Genomic DNA, 23,154 nt, shown 5'->3' on the forward strand with positions numbered 1-23,154 from the left:
ATAGAGTGGACTGGATGCAAGAGAGTGGCAGCAGCCAAGCAGGGATGTGGGTAGAGGATGACTGGGGAGAGAGTCTGTGGTTCTAACCCAGAGAGGAAATGCCATCTCTAATCTAAGACACTCTGGCCTCCTGTTCATCTTCCTAGGTGATACCCTGGAATGCATCTGTCTTTTCTGCTGTCTGCTAATGCTGCTGATTTTTTTTTATCTTAGTTAGAGATTCTCCTCCTTCCCCATGCGGATGAATAGATTAAAACTGCCTAAGATGTTAAATTAGTCTTAGGCCCATTGCCTGTAAATATACTAATGAAAATTACCCATTTGATCTAAATCACTAACTATTTCTAGCATTTTACTGCTAATACTACGATATTTGCATTAATGATCGATGATGAGATTTTTTCTCTTGTTTTCTGGATTTATTCTTTTCATCCATTTATAATTCAGCATTTGTCTCTTTAAGAGCATACAGTTGTTGTAAGTAATGGATGCTTTGCTTAAAGTGCTGATAGAAGTGTAGTGGTGAAAGTCTTAAATGGAATTGTTTCTTCTGTGGGCATACTGTTTTATTACAAGACAGTATAATTTCCATTTTCTCAGTAATGGTTAGCCCCGTCTATAAAGAAAAAAGACATTTATGTGTTTTTACAGTTTATTTTCAATCATACATTTGGTTCACTCTCGTTATTATGATATTGATTCCTCACAGGTAAATGGCACCATCAGAGAGATATTTATCAATTTTTCAATGCTGGTTCATAAAAGCTTGTTTCCCACTTCCTCTGCAAGCGAGGCTATGGTTCTATTGTGGAGTTGGGGTAAGGAGGAGGACTTGATGTCACATAGAATTGCACCAAATCAATAAGCAAAGTCTTGTTGTCACACAGCAGACATGTTTTGTGTAATCTTGAGTATTGCAAAGGAGCTTGATGATCTTTGTAGTATCACAGTTAAAAAAAAAATATACCACATATGTTTACAATACGGTTTATCGCTTGGTTTTGGTGAGTTACTTTTATGACTCTGTCCCCTTAAGCTGCAAATTTGCTTTTGTTTACACTTCTTTTCTTTCTCTTTTTTTCTTTTCCTAAAGTGAGATCACTTTTCAAGTGTTAATTTTATCAAAAGGCTAGTTGTTGCTTGCAGCAGTATCATAGAGCACAATTATGTCAATTTGGGAATTCTAATAATAATGCACAAGAGAAAATTAAGCTGCCTTGTTGGCCGTATTGCCTGTAGAACTGTGATTAGTTAAATTACCAGAGCACACATGAGTATTCAAGATACATCTTGTAGTCTTGTAATCTAATCCTGATAACTTTTTACATGCCTTATTACAAAATCTGTTGTTTCCATTGATCTTATCCTCACAAATATTTGTCAGAAGAAAATGTAAAATGTTTATATTCAGCAAAAATTACGGATAATATGGTCATTAAAAGATTATATACATTTTTGGAAATACAAAAATGAGCAAATTAATTTTTGTAACTGCGTTGGTTTTTAAACATTGCTTTTTGTTGATCTTTTGTAACATTTCCACCTGCTTTTGCTTGTATTTTTACTGAATCTCTGAGATTGTCAGTGACACAATGGCAATATTAACACCACATTTTCATATTCTCGAAATTCATTATAAAGTAAAATATGTGATATAGTTAATGAGAATACATTTGATAACACCCAAGTAGAAAAAAAAGAATCAGACTTCCTTATTAATGGAGTCGGCTCTTTATCAGTCTTTTTAAAGACCTTGTGTCACACAACATTCCCCGGACAACTTAATCCTAAATGGTTAACACAGTAAATATGGCCACTCGAGCTTTAAGCAACAAGACGTTATGAGGGGGGAAAAACTTGGAAAGCTGAAAAGGGAATTGCAGATGCTCAGGTAATTTAAAGGCTATTAACTATCCAATTAAAGCACCTTGGTGGCCAAAGCACCTTGTAGGCAAATAAAACTCAATTAATAGACCATTATTTGTATTTGGTTTGGAATAATAGGCTTATTTATAAAGCCAGCTGTTTTCCTTTGAAGAGAATATATCCTTAATGCTTCTCAGCAAACTCACAACAGTCACTGTTGTATTAATTTGTTTTGATAGCTTAGTTTGAAAAGCACGAACACTTGTGAGTCATTTTTTTCTAGAAGTAAAGCTTTAATACTGCTGAAGTACCTTTATTTTTACCCACTCTTGTTTAGCAGAGACACTGGCAAAGACACTAGATTTTTGCTCCATAAAGTGTAAGTAAAGATTTCCTATAGTAGACACGGAAGTAGATGCTTGCTTCTGATTTTGGAAGATTTAATCAAGACTATCGGTGGTGGTGTGCATAATCACATTTCACCGTGTGCCACTCAAATTAGACACTGCAGAAGCAACGCATACCTGCAGCCTTCAGATGGGTCCAAAGACAGCTAATCAAGAGAAAAGGAGGACCTTCATAAGTGAAATCTGGCACATAATAATCAAATCAAAATAAATAACAAAACTCTGTGCATAGATGACTGATGATTGGCAACAGTACAATTAAAGTTGAGCACAGCGGCAAACATACGTATTTGTTAGACATAAATTTAGAGGAGAACTTAAAGGTGCTCCTTCTCCAAGTAATGATGTAAACAGTACAGAGCCTTTGTGCTGCACCCATTGCATGTTTCTGATTAGGTCCTTACTGTGATTAGTGCAAAAGATGCTGAAAATTGCACTTCACTAACATCACCAACCACCATCAGCAGATTGGTGCAAAATGCCAAGTAGGTGCAGACAAGGAACAAAACCACTGTGGTGTAGAGACGAGCACTTTGCATGTATGTGCACACAGAAAAAATAGAGCTGTCCATTTCCATTTGACCTCCACGTTTAAACACAGTTGGAACACTTACAGCAGCAGGGAAAATCAGAATATTCACGATCAGGCCCGCTGATGATGGCTGAGGATAAAATTCAGCAGCCGAAAATATGACAAAAGCTTTATTCATGGCATAACATCTTGGAGTGAATCCTACTCCACCTACACTGGATGACAAAATTGGTGCCAGGAGCAAATTACATAACATTTTACTGATCTGCCAATGACAACCTGCCAACCTTTCACATACTCCTGTTAAAATGGTACCACACAACCGTCCAAGCCAATTTGTTGACACATAATATTACTTGTTTGTTCTTTTTTGTCTATTTGTCTATTTTTTTTGCTTTTTGGACCTTTTTGGGTTGGGGGCGGGGTTGCCATATTATCATTGTACAATGCTGTGATTAAATTAAATTACGATTAGCATTACAATAAATGATTCTACCTTTACTACAGTCTTATATGACCACCATTGTTCAACACAATGTGCATTTTACAAAGAGAATAGCTATGTGATGATGACACTCAGTCTCCTCTGAGACTCTGAGTCATACTTCTGTGTCCTATATGCTTAGTGCCCTTAGCTGCAGTTTTTAAGTAAACATAATTCAGACGAGTGACTCCATTCATCACGGAGTCACTCGTCTGCTCCAGCCTTCCTCTGTGTGGTGGCTGTATTTAACAAAAGCAGTCATAGACCTGGTTTATCATGTTGCGTAGCTGAAGAATGGCACATTTTATCTCCAGGAATATGTCTTATTTTCTCTGTATAACTTCCGACTTTTATATCAGTCGGTGGTAAAATAAGAAAGATTAGTTAAGTTTGGAGAGAAAACAGGTTTGAATATCAGGACTCTGTTGATTCTTCTTATTCGACTTTCTTTTCACTTGATTACATCCTCCCTCTAAATTACATTCTTTGTTTACCTGATTTCATTTCCTCTCTCTTAGCATGTGAAGCCTCCTCAAATAAAGGAATTTTTAAACATAAATTTTCTTTTTTTGTTTGTGCTGATTCTGCTTCTCATTCATGCACAAATGTAATCATTCTGATTAGTTTCGTAGCTTCTCAAGGCCAAAATGTGCATTACAGTCTGTACACATAATAGTTGTAGTTCTTAAATATGTTTGGTAATGCCTTTGCTTGTCTGTAGTCACTTCTGAACTCACATAATAATCAGAGGCATAATATACAAACAGATCTGGAGCAGAAAGTGTGGCTACAAATGCTTTTTATGTTGCTGTTGGTTTGAGTGACATAGCACATAGCTGATTATTGCTAAATAATAAATCATCAGTTTTCCAGCTTTTTATTTCTGTAATTTTAAATTGGTTATCCTGGTGTTTTTTTTATAGTGTTTATTTCTGTCTGTCTCTCTCTCTCTCTCTCTCTCTCACACACACACACACACACACACACACACACACACACACACACACACACACACACACACACACACAATTTGGATGCCTTACATGTTTGTCACCTTACCCTGTGACACTGTGAATACTGTTTCTTTCACCATTTTGTGACATTTATTACACTACAGCCATTTTCACACATGAACTGTCATGTAGCACATTGAAGGAGATAGTCTGCACTACTGGAAGTAGTCTTATTTATTTATTTGTATTTATTTATTTATTTATTTTTTGGATGAGGAAGCTTCCTGGATAGAATGTGTGGGAGGCAACACACTCTCTTACTAGCAGCTAATACAGCAGACAATTAGCTGCACTATTTGTACATCAGTGCAATAAGACATCACACGGACTTAGGTAGGTGTATTAGGTAGCTGACAAGTTGAAGACTGGCTAATTTCCCGTCTTACTGTTTCAGACATTTACATTCTCCTTTGCACCTCCGGTGTAGAGAAGTTCACGGCTGCAGCACATGTGTAAAAAGAGCTTAAAGCTTAATGCAGGGTGAGATGCTATTATAGGGATTTGTGAACCAGTATACGGTAGATTCTGTAACAGTTTCCAACTCTAGAATGATTGAAAAAGGCAGTGTAAAACAGTGTTTAAGAAAGGTAAAGGTGAAAATTGGTATTTTGCATAAACTAATTAAATAAAAATAGAAAGTAAGTCAGATAAGCACAGCATCATCTTGACAAAATTCCATTACACAGATCCCAAAGATCTGTGTAATGGAATTTTAACTAGTGCAGCCAGAGCACTAGTGATGAAGCAAATGAAAAATCCTAAAACAGCTAAAAAAAAAAAATACTTTTCTTGATTTTCTTTTCTATATGTTTTTTCTACTGTTCACAAACTTGCCTTGCCCATTTGGAAACCCCCTCGTGCTGCACTCGTCAGTTACTGTAAAAAATTTAGATTTAGCCCAGAATAGCGGCAGAGTGCAGATGTGATGTCACCACTCATGGAGCATGGACATGGAGCTCTGCCACTGAAGATGCAAACTTCTTTTTTGTTGATTTGTGAATTTCTTAAACAGTTTAACAATTGAATTCAGTTCAGTTCAATACAGTTTCATTTACATAGCACCAAATCACAACAACAGTCACCTTAAGGTGCTTTTATTGTAAGTTAAAGACCCTACAATATAAGAAAGAAACCTCGATAATCACACAGCCCCTATGAGCAAGCAGTTGGAGACAGTGGGAAGACAAAAATCCTTTTTAAGAGGAAGAAACATCTAGTAGAACCAGTTTCAGCGAGGGGCAACAATCTGCTGTGACCAGTTTAAAGTGTAATGAAGGTGAGATCAAAGAGACAGGAGAAAAGGAAAACTATGAAGAGAGAGAGTGAGAGCTATAGTTTAATAATTGCTAATGATTAAGTACAGCAGTGATGTATAAACACACAGAGGTGATTCTACCAAAGAATCTTATGCTCCCGTTTGCATGATGTAGCCCATGCCCATTACTAGTCTTTGGTCAGTTTTTGCTTATTTATTTTAAACTGTAGGATTATAAAAAGAATTGATCGAATTTTTTCATCATACATTTGCATGTTTATACTGCTGCTAGGATCATGACTGTAATTCATACACCACATACAGTTTTTTTTCTTTGACCTGTAGAACTGTAACATATAAAATCTTTTAATTATTATTTTTAAAAAGCCTCACAGTGCTTCAGCTTTTGTCTTTTTTCTGATTTCAAGTGACTTTTGATAACTCACTGCATAACTTTTATACAAATTCCATTTCATATAAGCGTATTTTTATTCATATGAAACCTATATTCTATATCCACCCATATCCACCAAGTGGTGTAGCATTACGCTTGTGTAGTGTTGTTGCTTCCTCTGTTTCAGCCTTACCTGTTGTGTTTGTCAGATTATCATTTTAAATAATTAGCCATTCATTCGATTCTGTTTTCACACTTTATTCTGACACATCTGAGCATTTTTAATAATAGTGTTATTAAAATGAATATAATTGAATGATACTGAAAGTAAAAGGTTTTAGAATGTTTGTTTACAGAGGGGGTTACATGCATTTAATGCAAGAATGTTACATTATTAGTAGGTTCCTTTAGTTTAGAACAACCCAAATCTATTGAAATACATTTTGTCAGCAGTTATATAGGGAGCAAGCACTAAAAGCAACAATGTATTTAGCAGATTTCCTTACCTACAGATTACACTTATTTGCCTGTTCTTGTAATTGGCTTGCTAATGAGTAGATTAAGACCTTAAATGCAGTGGGTGGTCATCTGTTTTAGCAGTTGGGACAAACTAGGCAGTAAAAGGCACTTCCTGAAGCTGTCAGAAGCTACAGCAGTTGGGCATGGTCCAAGGGGTCCTAAGTAAAGGTTCCCTTTTGCTGCTGTAATATAGTGAGCGAAGGCAAAAGCAATCAACTCTGGCAGCCAGAGAAACTTCTCTGGCCATCTCAAGCTGTGGCTTTCTGTCTGCAGAGGCCTTGTGTCTGGCTTCAGGTGGATGTGGTGTGGATAAGGCAGTATTAATGAAATGCAGCGAGACAGTAGAACCTTTGTGTGCAAGAGTAATGGCTTCTGAACATGACTACCTTGACCTCATTTACGTTATGACTTTGACCATGTTTAGAGGACTTTAATCTTTTCTGGTCTCAGTGATGAATTCTCTCTTAGAGGAAAATGCAGTAATATTCAGTCCAAGACCCTTGTGCAGCTCATCTTTGTATTTTCCGTCAAGCATTTCAATCCTACGGTTGATCTTAAATAGCGTCAGGTAGTAGCTTGTCAAGTGGTACTTGATTTAGCAGCACAGAGTTGTTTTTTGATACTAATACATGTCTTAGATGAATCCCGTTGAATCAGCCGTGATAATGCTCTTTGCTACAGCTTTTCCTCTCGCCGTTATACATTCCTGCACATTCAATCACAGCAGTGTCTTGGCCATTAACCCACAGCAGGACCACTATGCCTCAGCACCCATTACTGAACCGGCATTAGAGAGTTGAGAAAAAAAATGAAGTGTCTGGTGTGAAGTGTGTGTAAAGCACAAACTGTGACTCTCTGAAGCAGTGGACGTTTACTGCTTGTGTAGGGCTGTGGCTGATATGTTAATATCACTAATTGTTTCCTAATTAGATGCGAGTCAGTGAGTCGTGTTTTAATACTCTTCAGGGATCATTACAGACATAGACGAAAATCATCTCTCCTGATAAATGACAATCAGGTCAGCTGGAATTTCAACATCAAGACAGTAGGACTGATGGAAAAATGGGGAGAGCGCCATACTGATGGCTTTTGTGCGCTGTAGTCATGTTACTTAAGCAGTGTTATTTTCAGCGCACTGCAGAGGTCCATCAAAAGTTAATTACACATTAACAGGAGATCTTTGTGGAGATTTAACATTCCCTGACAGCATGTGATTGGAGCCAATAAGGCTTAACAGACAAAACTGTACCATATTCAGATGTAAGAGTTATGGAAATATATTGAAATATAACGAGACGACTCATGCTTTAAAGGCAATTGACCTCTCTGACAACTATGCTGTTTTATTTTTTATATTACTGACAAGCAGAAAAGCTAAGATGGACACAGTGTACATACGAAAAAGGAAGGATTGGTTCAGGTTGGATTCATTTCTTGACTGGCAGGGGTTTTATATATTTCCACAGGAGGGGGTATTAACAGTCACCAGAATGAGGGACATATTCATATGCTTGCTGCACAGTGCGTAAATTTGATCTCTAATCATTTATCTCTCAGTGTAACTTTTGTAGTTTGGAGAATGGCAGTTATGCTAGATAACGGATGTGAAGAGAGGTTGTTTAGAATTTGAGGAGTTTTTAGATTCATAGTAATTTGACAGGCTCCTGATGGGATGCATATTTGCTGTGCTGTAATGTTTCCATACACCCTAACACGTCACCTCTGTTTTCCTCTTTTTGTTTTTTTTCCCTTTGCTTTTGGATTTGTGCATTGTAACCTGTAATTATCCCCCCTTTTTTGCATTAAACATCCCAAAAAGGTGTTTTGTTGTTTTTGTTTCTCTAAACCAGTGCCAGGCATTTGCCTTTTCTATTCTATCTCAAAGTCATTTCAGCTGTTTGTATTGTTCTTCCCAGCTGGGATGAGGTGGCGGAGACAAAGGCAGATGTGTCCCTGTTTGTTTTTGAAGTGTCAGAGTTAAGTCTTGCATGTGTGTGTGTGTGTGTGTTCTGCTTCTGTGTGATGTTGCCTGTGTTTGGGTGTGTTTCATTTCCCCCCCATGTGTTGTCTCTGTTTGTGGTCCACAGGTCCTCCGCTGCATTGTTCATCCGCCTCCTCCTCCCCTGTTGAGCAGCTCCATTACCCTCCCCCTTCCATTGCAGCCAATGAGAGCCAGGGAGGGTTGCTAGGTAACTGTGCGGCTCAGCCAGCCCAGGACTCTGACTCTGAGGATGAGTTTGGCCCCAATTCATTCTTAGTTAAAACTGGCTCAGGGAACCTGTATGCTCCTGCTACCGCTACTGCTGATGGTGAGTTGGTTTTCAAACTACTGTTGCTTTGTGGAGGTTAGCCTTCCCCTGCTCCTGGATATGTTGTGTTATAGGTCATGTGGATGGCTATAGGCAAGAAAATGTCCCTTTTTTCTGAGCACCATGAGAGAGAGTAGAAACTTTTGAGTCGATATGTAGCCTCAGGAAATGCACAGCACTCTCTGAAGCAAGGTCTGCAAAGTTCAGAGCCTCACACAAAGAGATGGACGATTTTGGTTCAGCAGGAGATATTTGTCACAGATATTTCTCTTCAATTTCAATGTTTGATGGTGAGAGTATCCATCTAAAAATCCCTCAAAAGCAGCTGCATGCAACCTCCACACCTCAGACAAGAAATACAAAAAAGACAGTACTGAGACAGTACTGAAGTACTGAAATGTAGTCCTTGCCATATCCTACTCTGAAGTCTGAGTGGTCTGAAGTTATGTTAAAACAGTTTTAAAATAAACACTGTCATTTTTTATTTTATTTAAATAGCATAGCAAAACATGGTTTTTGAGCTAGATTGAGTCTAAAGAGTCCCAACATGATTTCTTATTAATAAATGTCAGCTAATTATTCCTCATGAAACGCAATGTCTCCTGCTGTTAACTTAACACTCACTCAGACTGACAGACTCACATGGTGTTAGGAGATGACAGAAATGTAGTGAGTGTAAAATATTTACAGTATGTTTACCAAGCAGCAGTCAGACTATGTTATTCACACTATCAGTAGTTAACTTTCAGTTATAATGATATATCTTTTTTATTTGCATGAGTTGTGTGTGCAGGTAAATGTAATTTGGCTGGTCTAGAGGCTGAAATTATGGTCATATATTATTTGTTTGTTGCTGCATTGTACTATTCTGGTTGCTACAAATTCAGAGACTTTTGCTTAGACCTTCATTTTCAGTATAAAAAGTTATTTCTTTGTGTTTATGAAACATTATGAAACTTATCACTCACATCTGCATGCTAAATAAGATGCTTTAGAGTTGTTTTAATGTCGATGTCTTTCAGCTACTGTACATCTGTTACTGGTGGAGTAAACCCAAAGGAAAATTCAAAAAATTGAAATATCTGATCAATCTTACAAATCAAATACTAAAGGGTTAGCTCACAGAGCTCCAAACTACCCCAGCTGCCTGTTTAGAAAGCCCGGAGAAGGAGCTATTAATCCCATCGCAAATCTCAACACTAATTCCTCAGTAGCAACATGCTGGTCACCCAACAGTGACATGACTGTGCTGAAGGGGACATGGGTGGGGGGAATGGCCTTTAAAGCAGCAGATTTGTCTCATAACAATGACACTGATTTGCATAGGTACATCGTTTAGGTTGGCCTCTGGCTGTCAGTAAGGGGTTGGAGACTACCGATGAGGAATGTCCCCCACCAGTAGCTTTGGTCATCTCAGGTTTTGTAGGACTGATTGTTAAACTGCAAAGTAGAGCAAGTTTCTATGTGCCCTTCATATACAATTTCATATAACAGTACACCAGAGCTCTTAATATTTCCATGCTTGTCTGTTCTGAGAAACTTGTAAATATTGCTTAGTGCTTGGCAAAATGGGCTTTGCTTGAGATTCTTCATTAATGAATGTTATTATTTAGTTCTACACAATGTTTGACAGTAAGAAGCGACGTACAGTTATATAAGAGGAAATAGCCTTCGTTCTTCAGCTAACTTAAACCACCTAATGAGTTATGTAAGCTTGTTTGTTGCCTGTCTCTTCAGTCATTCTATAGTCTTGCAGATTTTCTTTTAAAATTCAAATTTGGAGAACTGTCTGTGTAGTTTGTGTCAAATAATTAGTGGCAATGTTATCATGAGCTACATAAATGTATCTGCCATTGAGCGTGCATGAGTGTTGTATACACAAAATGACATAGCCAATATAATTAACCAGATTACACATTTCTATATTTGTTTAATTAAACATCTGGAAAAATAATTCAAATGTTTTCTGTTTTATTCTCTTTTTATGGATAAAAAAGGTTTCATGTTACTAAATGTTAATGTGAATTTGGCATGCATCTCAGGTTTCAGTGAGAATTGCATGAGCAAAAAAAAAGGTAATTTAAAAGCCACCATGGCAAAAATGACTGGAATATCAAATCAGATCTTTTTTTTAATGCAGGTCAGTTGTAGAAGACAAATTCAAAGTCAGGGTTAACAGACTGTAGCAAAATAAATAAATAAATAAATAACATTATTATTGGCAGCAAACAACCACAGAAAATTTGCATGCCAAAATAATTGTCTCACAGTATATCTGTTGCTCTAGAAAACAGGTGGGTTTTTTTATCACTTAAAATTACATTTGCTCAAGGTCGTCTTTGAGCCCCCATACAGGACTTAAAATGTTCTGCTAGATTTTGAACAAGTAAACACTCTCAGCAGCATATCATTATTCACATTAGTAGCTTTCAAGGCAGCAGTGTTTATTTATTTCCCTTTTTTTCCCTGTGGGGTGGGGGGAGTCCTGCTTTTATCTAGAGGAACACTGAGCAATAGTTTCTCTAAGGCTGATGAGGCTGCTCGCTGAAGCCTGCAGTTCTTTTATGAAGCATGTGTTTCACTGTGGCCCTCAGCTTTCTCTGAGGGGCTTCTTCCCGAGGAGACTGCCAGTGAGATCCCGCTGCCACACTGAGCCACAAGATCTGAGACACTGCAAACTCCCAGCATTAGCATCTCTTAATGCAAAACAGCATGGGGTCGGTCAGTGTTAGCTTTCAGCGCAGCCGGGCTCCCTGGTGAAAGGGCCAGCACACCACCACCACCGCACAGCTGACCAAGCAGGAATGCTGAGCCGGACAGAAGGCCCAGGGACATAGCTGTGTGTGAATTCAAATAAGTCTTCATTTGAACTGCTTAATCATCCCGCTGCGTCTGCAAGGACGGAGAAATGTGGTTAAAAGAGGTCACACCAGAAAGTAATTTAGCCACAGACACCGTGAGGAATAAAACTATCTGAGCCTAAATAATAATTTAATGAGCTGCACATGGCACTGCCATGCTTTGCCCCTGTTTTTCTGAGGATCTGATTTTTTTTTTTTTTACTGACATATAAAAAGAAATTGGTTTCTCTTAGTAATAGCTTCAAGTTATCAATGAACTAGAGTCAACAGACAATTTGTCCAGTTCCATTCAACTTGCTGTCCGTCAGCGTGCAGGGACTATGGATAATGCATTTTGCATACCTACATATCTTCCTTTCATTGACATAAAGTGAGATGCATTACTTCCATTGCATGATGATTGGAGACCATCTGTGCCATCTAACAAAATCTCCAACCTCTTGATGGATTTGCAGCAGAGTGACACACAGAACAGAGCATACATAAACACTTGTCTTGTTCTTTCTAAGGCAGCTCAGGGAATGACAGAAAATCCATTAGATCTCAGGGTGAGAGAAGCATTTGCAAGCAAATCCTTATAGATTAAATTGCTGTAAAACTAGATTTTTCTGAATTATGTTACTAATATTTTTTTTGTTGTGTTATTAAAAACAACCACATATATTTTTTGGATAAATATATTTGCTTCCATCAAGTCTTTTCTACTTACTTGCCTCCTTTGCAAAAGCTTGTTTGGGGATCTTATATTTCTAAAATATCAACATTTTCTACCTCGGTGATGAAGGTGAAATTATAGTCACAATTCAATATGTTTTTTCCCTAGTTTTCCATAGAGAGCGAGTGGAGGACTGAGCGCTAAACACATCACGTTGTTCTCGGCACCTGTTACCTCTCAAATGGGTCCAGCAAAGAGAGCTGAAATTCCCTCATGTATCTTCCATTCAGACTTCTCTAATGTCATAAGAAAAAGCAAGTCCAGCAGAGAGAACCAGCCTCTGAGAGTCAGTAGAGTGTGCAGCTTCACTGCCTTCGTGACAAATTCTATTTGTATTTTTATAGACAAATGGTACTCAACTGGAAATTTTGCGCCTGTGATTAGCCATAGGAGATGTAGCAGTAAGCAAGATTTAATGATTTATCTGGGCGCTTGATAGCTTTTGATTAATTCTGTATCGAATAGCTCACACCTCAATGCGTTGATCGGGTGTTTGGAGCATGTCATATCATTTTATTTCATCAGGTGTGACCATCACTGCCATAGATTTCATCCACTGTCCTTGTTCAGAAATACAACATCCCGCAACCCAGGTCTTTATACCGAGTGGTAAATTGAGAACCTGGCCTCTGTATGTGATTTGCCGAATGTGGCAAATGACACACACTGCAAGCACAAAATCTGGTATTATATTGATTCAGTCTATTATATATATCCACTGTATCCACTGAAATAAAGAGCTGATATAATGCTATATAACGTATAAGTTAATACTTTTATTTTAGTGCCATATAAGGTTTACATAGCACAGAATTTTCTCATCACAGAAACACCTATTTTCCGTCTCAAATGCCAAGGCAGCCAACCCAAAAATCCCAGTCTGCTCTTATTGGTTTGTTGGCTCATTTAGTGCTAAATTGGACCAGATGAAGGGATGCTCTGCTGTGACTGGTTGTCGATTTTATTGTTGTTGTTGTTGTCGAGAGTAAAATTCAAAGTTTGGCTACTGCATACACTCTGAGTATTTCATTAACAAGCTCAATACAGTAGCTCATGAGTAAATGAACATACCCAGGACTTCTCAATAACCAAGATTTCTAATCCTTAAGTAAAAATCTTAACTTTACATTAGTAGAAATATTACAAGGAGTTTGAATTATTTTGTATTCTTTTAGTTTTTTTTTTTAGTTTTTTATTTTATTTTACTTGTTTGTGGAACATTAACCATTAATTTTTATTTAATCTTTCCCTGAGTTTTGTGTCATTATTTTTCTACAAATGGGACAGCAGTCTCCCAGTAATTATAACATTCCACCATTAGACATCTCTCTTATTTCTCAGAGTGCAGGGTGAGGTCGTAGCTAATGAAGTGGATTTGCCTTAATTACTTGTCTAGAAAAGCATCAGGAGGCCTTAACCAGTGCATACATCTGTTAGAAAGAAAAATGAATATGCCACATTCCCAGACTGAATGGGTATCTTTAGGCTTCTGTTTTGAATGTCCTGTGAAAGTTTGGCTATGGTAACAAAGTCCTTCTCTGACTCTCTGATAACAAATGAATCTTCTTTTGTGCCAATTTTGTTGTGCAAAGCAGTTCAATAGAAAACCATTTATTTTCTTGCATCCTTTGGATAGTAGTGAATAATTGTTGCTGAATCACCACATCTGTGGGGGTCATGTTTCACTGTGCTTGGTCTCAGACGCGTTTCTTGTCTTTCTGTTTCTTTTCAGAAAAATAAGAATGACTTTCTGCCGGGCTGTTGAGCCAGGTGCGACGAGCATTTATCTTTCTCTTTATTATAATCTGTTCTACTGTGCAGCGTGCTGGGAATTGCTTATATATAAACAGGTTGGCAGGTTTGGGAAAACTTCTCAAAAAGCCAATAAAACAGTTGGAGTGGACTGTGCATGCTAAATTATCTTTTGTAATTTGCTGCTTTCAGGGTTCTCCGAGGTTCATAAAAACATTGTAGTGCATATAATTTTGGTTGTACTGCAAAACTGATTTTTAGATTGGCAAACGTGTGGACCTTGACCCCCTACTGGGCCATAAAGTACAGACTTGAGTTAAAAAACAAAAAACATTTTCAGCTTTGTAATTTTACTTTAGAAGGAAATTGCCTTTACATATGTGCATTTTAAAAAGAAATAGAAAAATTAAAGTTAGAAATTTACATGGTCTTTCAGACCTATATTCAATCCTGAACGTATAACTCATTAATAGTTAGCAAACAGCTAAAGCAGAGCAGTGGCTGCCAGGTGCTAGAAGAAGAGCTACGATGAAGAATCGGTCTCAGCAGGCAGCAGCTCATCAGAAGGGAATGCATCAGTGAAAACACAATAAAGGAAATTGTTTTAGGGGGCATATGATGATCAAAGGTTTGATTAAAGGCTGCAGAAGATTTTCAGTCGCTGATTTTTTGCAACTGCTGTCTTGAATTTAGAGATGGCTTTTCTGTGTTACAGTATCCAAAGGGAAGGTCAAAGGTGGAATACCCAACCAGAATTATTTTCCATCAGTTTTAAAACTGTTGATACATTAAGGTTTAAAATGTAAATTTAAATCTAAATATCAGAGTAGCTCAGACTTCAGAAAGTATATTTCAAATATGTTCCTCCTGTGGTCTTTAAACAGAGCGAACAAAAGAGGCAGTAGTCCTAACTATACACTGCAAGCGCATTCTGCATACTTGTATTAATTTATACTTATATTAAGTTTATGATATATTGATGTGCACCAATTTATTTTCGTGGTAATTTTTTATGTTGTAGCAAAGCTCTTAAGAGCCTTGTTATAACACTGGGGACTGTTTCTATGGTCCCCAGGTGGAACAAAAATATGTTAGAGGAATTAATCACTTGTTGCCCTACATTTACTTGATGGTCATACAGTAGGAAGTAAAGTATTTGTTTACCTAAAAGTAAATGCATTCCAGAGCAGCGATGCATTTGTCCTTGTGATATATTTCTCAGAGTATCTGTGGTGTCCCTGTAACTAATTAGCATATCCTTATTAATGGCTTTAGGGAATCAGTTACATTACTGAGCAGGAAGGAGATCATCAACAACCGTGTGGCTTTACCTCACACTAGTCCACTGCTGATAACGACTGTGGTGTGCTTCTCTTTCACTGTCTCGACTAAGCACAGAGGCAACATTGTGCAGAAGTGGAGAACTTAGTAGCCGACCATCTGTCAGTGCAGCAAATGCATCATATAGCAATTACTTCTTTCAGCGGTTCTTTTACATTAGAAAATATGTAGATTACGTGGCATTGAGCCAGGTGAAAATTTAAATGTTTTCTCTTTTTTTTGGTGATAGTTAATGGAACGTAAAGAAACAGAAACAGAAACACTAGACTGAAACAATATGAAACTGTGTATAAAATTACCTAGTGCCTTGTAAAGCAACAGCTTGTTTAAATCCTGAAAAGAAACAGGCTTGCTTAATACAGCATGGTACATTTTGTGTTGATTTCTTTTGCTGAGCCATTATTTAGCATGCCACCTCTGAACACAAAGGACTTTATACCCACTTTGCAGACTAGACCTAAGCATTGAAGCTTAATAATAATGTTTTCTGAATACCCAGTGTGCACCTTAAAAGTTCTTATTGTGCCTGCTTTGATTGACACATGTTGATATCAGAGCTTCATGTTCCTGACCCTAAAAATATCTGAAATGACTCTAAGCTTCTTGACTGGCATGAGTAGGTATCGCTTTAATGAAGGAGCTGATTATACAAAATAAGCTTTGTGTGTGTCTGTATTCTGCTCTCTCTGCTGTAAATTGGCAATTTAGTGTTGTGGATATCTGTGAAATAAAGGAGGCTTACTGCTATAAAGAAAAGCCACTCTGTGTAAAGCCGGGAGTTCATTGATTGATGAATGGCTTAGCAGATGTGGAAATAAATGGATACAGAGTGCATACAGACATTGGTCCTCTATCTCATGAATTGCACACTATCAAATAGTGAATATAAAACCACAGGGTACAATTTCTCCGTCTAGACTTCATATCTAATAGTTTTAAATCCTCTTAAAAAAGTGACAATATAGTTGGTTAAAAAAAAAAAAAAGAAAAGAAAAAAGAGCAAATTTTCCTGCTAAAAGCTTTGAAATGGTACATAACCAGTGGAGTCACTCTTAATCTGGTTGATTAAATCTGGATCAAATCATGAATGTGTTTCACTTAAGCTGCGGCAGTTACGGGATTGAAGTTTGGAGGCAAACAAAGTATTGTTTATTTAAAAAAAACTGTGCATGCTCAAAAAAACGCTAAATGCAAATTCAGAAAAGCCCAGTGAATTGGTGTGTTTCAGGAAGAGGCCAGCTAATCTGTTTACACAGGAGTCAGTGTCTGATCTGAGTAAACTGTCACAGGTCTCTGTGGGAGGTAGAGAGAACACTCTGATAGAGGTCAGTTAGAGAAATAATGAGCAGAAGTACGACTTTTTTAACTGCGTTTTTTTGTTGGTAAGTGAAAAGGTGAAAAACTTGGTAGTTTTTGGTGTTAATTTATACTCACTGGTCAGTTTGTGATGATAAGTCCAGGCTCCTGGTACTACCAAGTTCCTTCAAAACTGCCCTAACTCTTCATGGATTCATCAACATACTGGAAACATTTTTCTCAGGGATTATGGTTCATATTCATCATCACACACTTGCTGCAGATTTCCTTGATGTGAGTCTCTCATCTCACCACATCCCAAAGGTGCTCTATTGGATGAAGATCTGGTCACTCTGGAGGAAATAAGCTTTGGATTTGTCTTAACCAGTTAGTTTACACACATGAGCTTGCTTTCACAAACCTTTTGGAATGTGCATCCTCAAAGGAGCTGCCATATTCTTGTTATGCTGGCAAACAAACTGAATCTGGCTGTCTTTGATGGTGCTTTCAAAGGTAACCCAAAAGTGCCTGAAAGCAAACAGTAAATGAGTCGAATTTTTATTCTTTTAAAATATCTGTTCCATGTTTTATTTCTTTTCTGTTTTTTTTTCTTTTCTTTCAGACGGAGCCTTTCAAAATCACTCTCGGCTGCGGACGCCTCCTCTACCACTCTCCCACTCCCACTCGCCCAATCATCAGCACCATGCAGCCTCTATTAACTCCTTGAATAGGAGCAACTACACACCACGGAGCAACCCAAGTCCTGCGCCCACAGACAGCTCCGTTCCTCCTGAGGGTCCCGCCAGTGGTCAAGACTCTGGCAGTGCACAGGACAACTGGCTACTTAACAGCAACATCCCCCTGGAAACAAGGTACTGTGTAGTTTGTCTCTCAGACAATGTATAGAGAAGTTGGCATCTGGAAGACTTGAGCTGAGCTGGTGCCATTGAACTTGGTGTTTCCTCTTGTTCCTGCTGTCCGCTCCATATTAAATTACCACAGTGCTAACAAGGAGCAAAGCAATAAAATGGAAAATATCCTGCTAGGGGCAAAGGCCTATATTTGTGATGAACATGATTTTGTGGCAAACAAGAGAAAAGTGGTGCTTTTGGTTCGCCTAATACTAGGAGTCCTAACAGGGGAAGCTATTGAGTTTAAACAGCAGAGTAATTACAATCATGTTGGATAATACCAAATTATATTCAGGCTCCCGTGAGCAGGCTTCGTAGCCCCTCCACTTCAGCCCTGAGTGTTATTTATTTCATATTAATCAGCATTCATTTCTCTAGTATTTCTCAATAGGAGGCCCTTGTGTGAAGTAGGTCTGTCAAGTGTTATTGTAACAAAGGGAATATCTGGTGTTTCTTTGGATGGTCTTATTGCAAGGCGGTATGAAATTAGGAATACTGAGGCAGAATTTTCTCAACCTTCCAAGATATCAATTTAGTCTGCTAATAGTAAAAAGAAAAAAGTAATCGCCACATCACCAGCGGCACATTTCCTTAAATAAACCCTTTGAGTAAGTTGTTATGGAGAACAAAGAAAAAACCCTTTGTTTTATAACTGTTGCAATTATCTCTTCAAAGCAGTTAAGGCTAAAAACAACAGATCACAATGACAAAAAATTGCGCATACCATGATGTTATATTATATTATATTATATTATATTATATTATATTATATATAAAAGTGAATAGTTTGTAAATTTAAATAAATGCAGCAATTGCATTTCTGTTTCTTATAGGTAAAAGTGTTATAACAAATAATCAAGAATGAGCAAAACCCACAGTTCTGGCCAATGACAGGTGGATTCTTCATATATATTTATACTGTTTAGAACAGGTAGTACCCTAGTGAAGGTGTCACTGAATAATGATTGATATCGATCTTGTCAAGCTGTTAGACAAGTACTGTTCAGGCTTATTATAATTTGGTTGGTCAGCTCAGATTCTGTCAGTAAACTATGATGAGCTGAGAGAGGACAGAATTTCTTTCCTCCATTTATATCGCTTTCTCTGAACATTTTTCTGAATTCTGACTCGAAAAAATCAGCTCAGAAAGTGTGCACAAGTAACAGTAGCTATTTGTTCTTAGCTGCCGCATAGCTTTATGTACAAAAGTTAAGGTTTGAATATTGTAATTTATTTCTTCTGTTTTTTGAAAATGTTACATAACAGCGTCCTCAGTTTAAATGTTGCCAATATTTTTAATATATTCAGAACTTATTAAAAACCACTGGTCTGTGTGATAAAATACATTGCCATAAATTAAATAGCTGTTGACAGGAAAATAGCTAATAGCTAATTTGGCGTGGCTAAGAAACCAGTCTTGAACAGACTTATTGTCTCCTCTTTCAGTTTTTGTGAGACGCTTCAGTCAACAGGAAAATGAGAATCAATTTCAGCTGGTAGAAGGACAGTTAGTTGTATAATGAATGATTACACATCATCCAGCTCCAGTTAATCCCGTACAGGTATTCCCTGTGGAACAGAAAACAGATGGTGAGGAGAGGCTAGAGTGCTGCTGAAATCACATACAGAATCGAGTCTGTATAACCTATTGCATTGAAGGAAAAAAATGACACCTAGCAAAGTTCCAATAAGGAAACTGAAACCATTAGCAATATCCGCATGGACCCTGCAATATTAAATGTCACTTTTACTAAGTTAATAGTATTAAAATGGCCCTCTCTTGTCACTTTTGGGAAATTTAATAGCACTGATAAATTCAGCACTGGTATATTTCTGCCGTGCTTTAGCACTGGAAAAATGCCAGCAGTTGGTTGGCCCTGTCCAGCTTCACCATTTTTTTTCTGCCAAGTTTCTGCCAAGTATTTCTTTCTTCGTTAAAAGTAGCATTCTTCCCTAGAACACAAGCTTTAAAGACTATGAACAGATTTTACTGCTGGCCGCAGAGGAGACTGGGATCAAAAACAAAGCTTTTCTCTTGTACCATGCAACGTGTTCAGCCTGCCCATTGCATGTGGACAGTTCATTTCTCCATTGCATTGCTGCTGTATTTCCTTATGGAACAGAGCTCTCATTTGGGGGGGGGCAGTGAGACATGAGACTCTAGAAATGTTTGCTGAAAATGTGTTTTAAGACATGTAGCAACCATTAAATGGGGGGAAAAAAGTAGCAGTTAAGGATACTAATCAGTATAAAGGCTATGAAACCTCAGTGATGATTTTCATTAGACTTAGAGTAGTATTTGTGTGTAATAGACTTTAAGGTTCTTATTTGTAAGTGATGCATTGTTTTCTTCCAATCACAACCTTAAAGGAGCCAGAATACTCTAATGTTTATCAGAGAAGAGCAAGACGCTTGCAGAGAAGGGCAGGGCTCGTACAAAACAAGGTATGGCAGTGTCCAAATGAGGGGCATAAGACAGGTAGATGTTATTTGTGTCACACCTTTGTAGAAGTAGTTCCATAAGGGCCTTGGTTGTTTTGTTTTTTTGTCCCATACTGTCCATCTTGAGCTCCATTTGTCAGTTGTTGATGTTGCTTGGTGATCACAAGTTGTATTGGCCTTTCTGTATTTCTTGCACGCATGTCTCACACTAGCTTCATATCCATCTTTCCACCTGTGTGTAGAAACATAGCAAAGCAGGCATTCCTAGAGACTTTACAGGACAACCTCATTGAGATGGACATTCTGGCATCAGCACGCCACGATGCCTCGTACAACGACGGGTATGTTGCATGTTTGCTATCTGGCTCAGACTACTGTCAGGATCTGCTTTGCCATGAAAACAATAGATGCCTGCACTATTTTCCATCGAGCATCCTCTGTTTTGAAACACTGTCAATCATCTGTGTACATCTCCTGCAGTGTTACAATCCTTGCTGTATTTGTCCCTTCCCTGTTTTAATACAACTAACAATTTGCATCGAGTAACATTGTTGGATTGTATTGCTTTTGAATAATGGTAAGCACGACTGCTGTGTGGAACACAGTTGCCCATGCTGTCTCCTGTTGCTTGAATAGGACATGTGAGAGATCTGTCCTGATATGTATAAATAAAATATAGTCTCGGTGACTTTCCACATCATACATTGTAATAGGACATTCAATCACGCTCATGTCACTGTTGCTCGAGAGCTTCTTGTATGCTTGTCAGTAAAATGGCCTTGACAACAGTGCCGCTGCCACTGGCTCTCTGATGGGCTGATCATCCGGCACTTGGACATGTAGCTGTACACGTTTTCTGAGATAGCCAGCCATGTTCTTCAAGGGCGAATAAATCTGCTCAACTCCATGCTGAAACCTTATATAATGTATCTCTCCTCTACGTAGCCTTGACACATGGTTACGGGGAATTACTCCTCTCGCAACGGATGGAATATATAAACAAGAGCCAGCTGTGGTCACTCGTCCTCTGAAAGAGATTTAATATAGATTCACAGTTTCAGCTGTTTCAACCCGAAATGCCTTAGTTTTCTCACTAATCTAGCATGACTATGGTAACACTACTGAATGTGCTTGGTATTACTTACCACTGGAAAGGGCCGTACCTGGATAGACAGTAACCTGCAACGTTATGGTCATGAGCACCTAGTGTTTCTGTTAGAACTAACAAGCAAATGTATTTTCCCAGGCACTTCCTATTCAAACCAGGTGGAACATCACCAATGTATTGCACAACTTCACCAGGATACCCTTTGACCTCCAGCACAGTTTACTCGCCTCCTCCACGACCTTTGCCTCGAAACACCTTCTCTCGACCTGCCTTCAGCCTGAAGAAACCCTATAAGCACTGCAACTGGAAATGTGCTGCTCTCAGTGCCATCCTCATCTCAGTAACACTGCTGTTCCTGTTAGCCTACTTCATCGGTGAGTCACCTCTGACACTCTCATACACCAAGACGTATACCTCTGTCAGTCACTTCCAAACCCCGCCCCTCACTTGAATGCAGACATAGGATGAATACATACTTTATCATTTCCTTCTGTCATCCATTTCAATAGTGATGAATCTGTCCTCTGCACCTTATATAAGCATGGTTATATAGGGACTCACAGATTGACTCTTTGCCCACACAATTTGTCTAAAGAAACATTATCATTCATAGATTGGACTGACTGAATCTGCAGACAGGCAGTCCAGTGTCTTGCTCTTGCGAATAGCCAGGATGTGAAATAAATTAATAAGACATCAGCCATCACACGAGAGAGGGCTGCACATTTAGAATATTCATCTTATTTCATTTAAGATTCCCTAAACAGCATTCTCAGGTCCCAGCTGGGTAAGGACTATCAGATAAGTTTTGCTATTAAATCATTTCTGCTCATTTTGACTGCTGTCCTCCCCTAAGGCATTGATATTCATTTCCGGTCATACTGTTTTCATTTCTGTGATCTATATACACTAGAAGTGTTTACACAGCATTTTGGTTGCAAATAATCACAAAAAGACAGAAATGAAAGGATAAAATATTAAAGTATATGTGGGGGGTTCCTGTAAGCAATCTCCATATCAAACTTCCTGATGTTTAAAACAATCATTCCCAACAATTTAATTTGCCACATCTTGACATATGGAGAATTTCTAGAGGAGAGCAAATGTTTTTAGAACTTAGCTAACTATAACGTATGAAGCTAATGTCTTTGTTCTTGGATAGTAGAAGGATTCGTAAAACTGTGGATAAATTAAATGCCAGTGGCAGCCCTGTTGGTACATTCAAGGTCACTAACAACATATTTGGAGTTCAGTCTAAATTAAGTAAGCTACAGGTTGACTGAGTTATTACTATAAACTAGGCTATGTTTGGGGTTCATGAACAAGGAGAAAAGATCATGTTTGAAACAAAGTGTCAGAGGTTCTGTATTACAGTGAGAAGTCATTTAAAATTTCACAAAAAGGTTTGTTTGAATTGTGAATTTAAATATTGTCATTGCCTTGATTAGCAGATATTTCCAACAGTCTGCTGATTGGAATGAAAAACAAGCAACAGCTTTTGTAATTAAGTAATGAAAGATCACTGTAACCCACAAATAAAAAAAGGAGTTGATACACATTTCCGTTTAATTTATTTTTACCATATTATGTACATCTGGTTTACTGTGAATTTCTGCTTAATATACAGATGGCTACACTGTTGAATTTAAGTCTTAAATAGAAAAAGGAATAATTCATTGTGAAGGATGGCGAGAACGCTGTTCATTTGCATGAAGTTGATGAAAGAAATCTTGATAGTTCTGCTGGGTGTCACAAGGGAGATACATTTTATGAAGGTTATTTGTTGTAGATACACATTAGGAAGTAACAACCACAAAAGCTATCATTAATTCTTCTCTTTAAGAACACACAAACTAAAATGTGATTATTATTTTTGTTACCAGAACCATTTAAACTGAACTGTGCTGGTGTTAAAAAAAAACACACGCAAACTGTTTGCTGCTCATATT

At 37.9% G+C, this 23,154-nt stretch overlaps 1 protein-coding gene across 3 annotated transcripts in view; it reads left to right on the forward strand.

Annotated features, from left to right (window-relative positions):
* The window catches only part of tenm4 (teneurin transmembrane protein 4), a 112,589-nt gene that overhangs the window by 14,336 nt on the left and 75,099 nt on the right, over positions 1–23,154 (forward strand). Inside the window, exons 3-7 of one of the 3 annotated variants that reach the window (XM_085370026.1) lie at positions 8,558–8,779; positions 17,367–17,616; positions 20,026–20,100; positions 20,340–20,438; positions 21,344–21,579. In XM_085370026.1, coding sequence (XP_085226152.1) covers positions 8,558–8,779; positions 17,367–17,616; positions 20,026–20,100; positions 20,340–20,438; positions 21,344–21,579 — 882 coding nt within the window. The remainder of the gene's footprint in view (positions 1–8,557; positions 8,780–17,366; positions 17,617–20,025; positions 20,101–20,339; positions 20,439–21,343; positions 21,580–23,154) is intronic. The other 2 variants (XM_085370027.1, XM_085370028.1) reach the window with 2 other exon arrangements.

Source organism: Diplotaxodon limnothrissa, linkage group LG14, assembly GCF_057381915.1.
Source record: "Diplotaxodon limnothrissa isolate DT_005_m linkage group LG14, D_limnothrissa_male_GT1.1, whole genome shotgun sequence".
NCBI lineage: Eukaryota > Metazoa > Chordata > Actinopteri > Cichliformes > Cichlidae > Diplotaxodon > Diplotaxodon limnothrissa.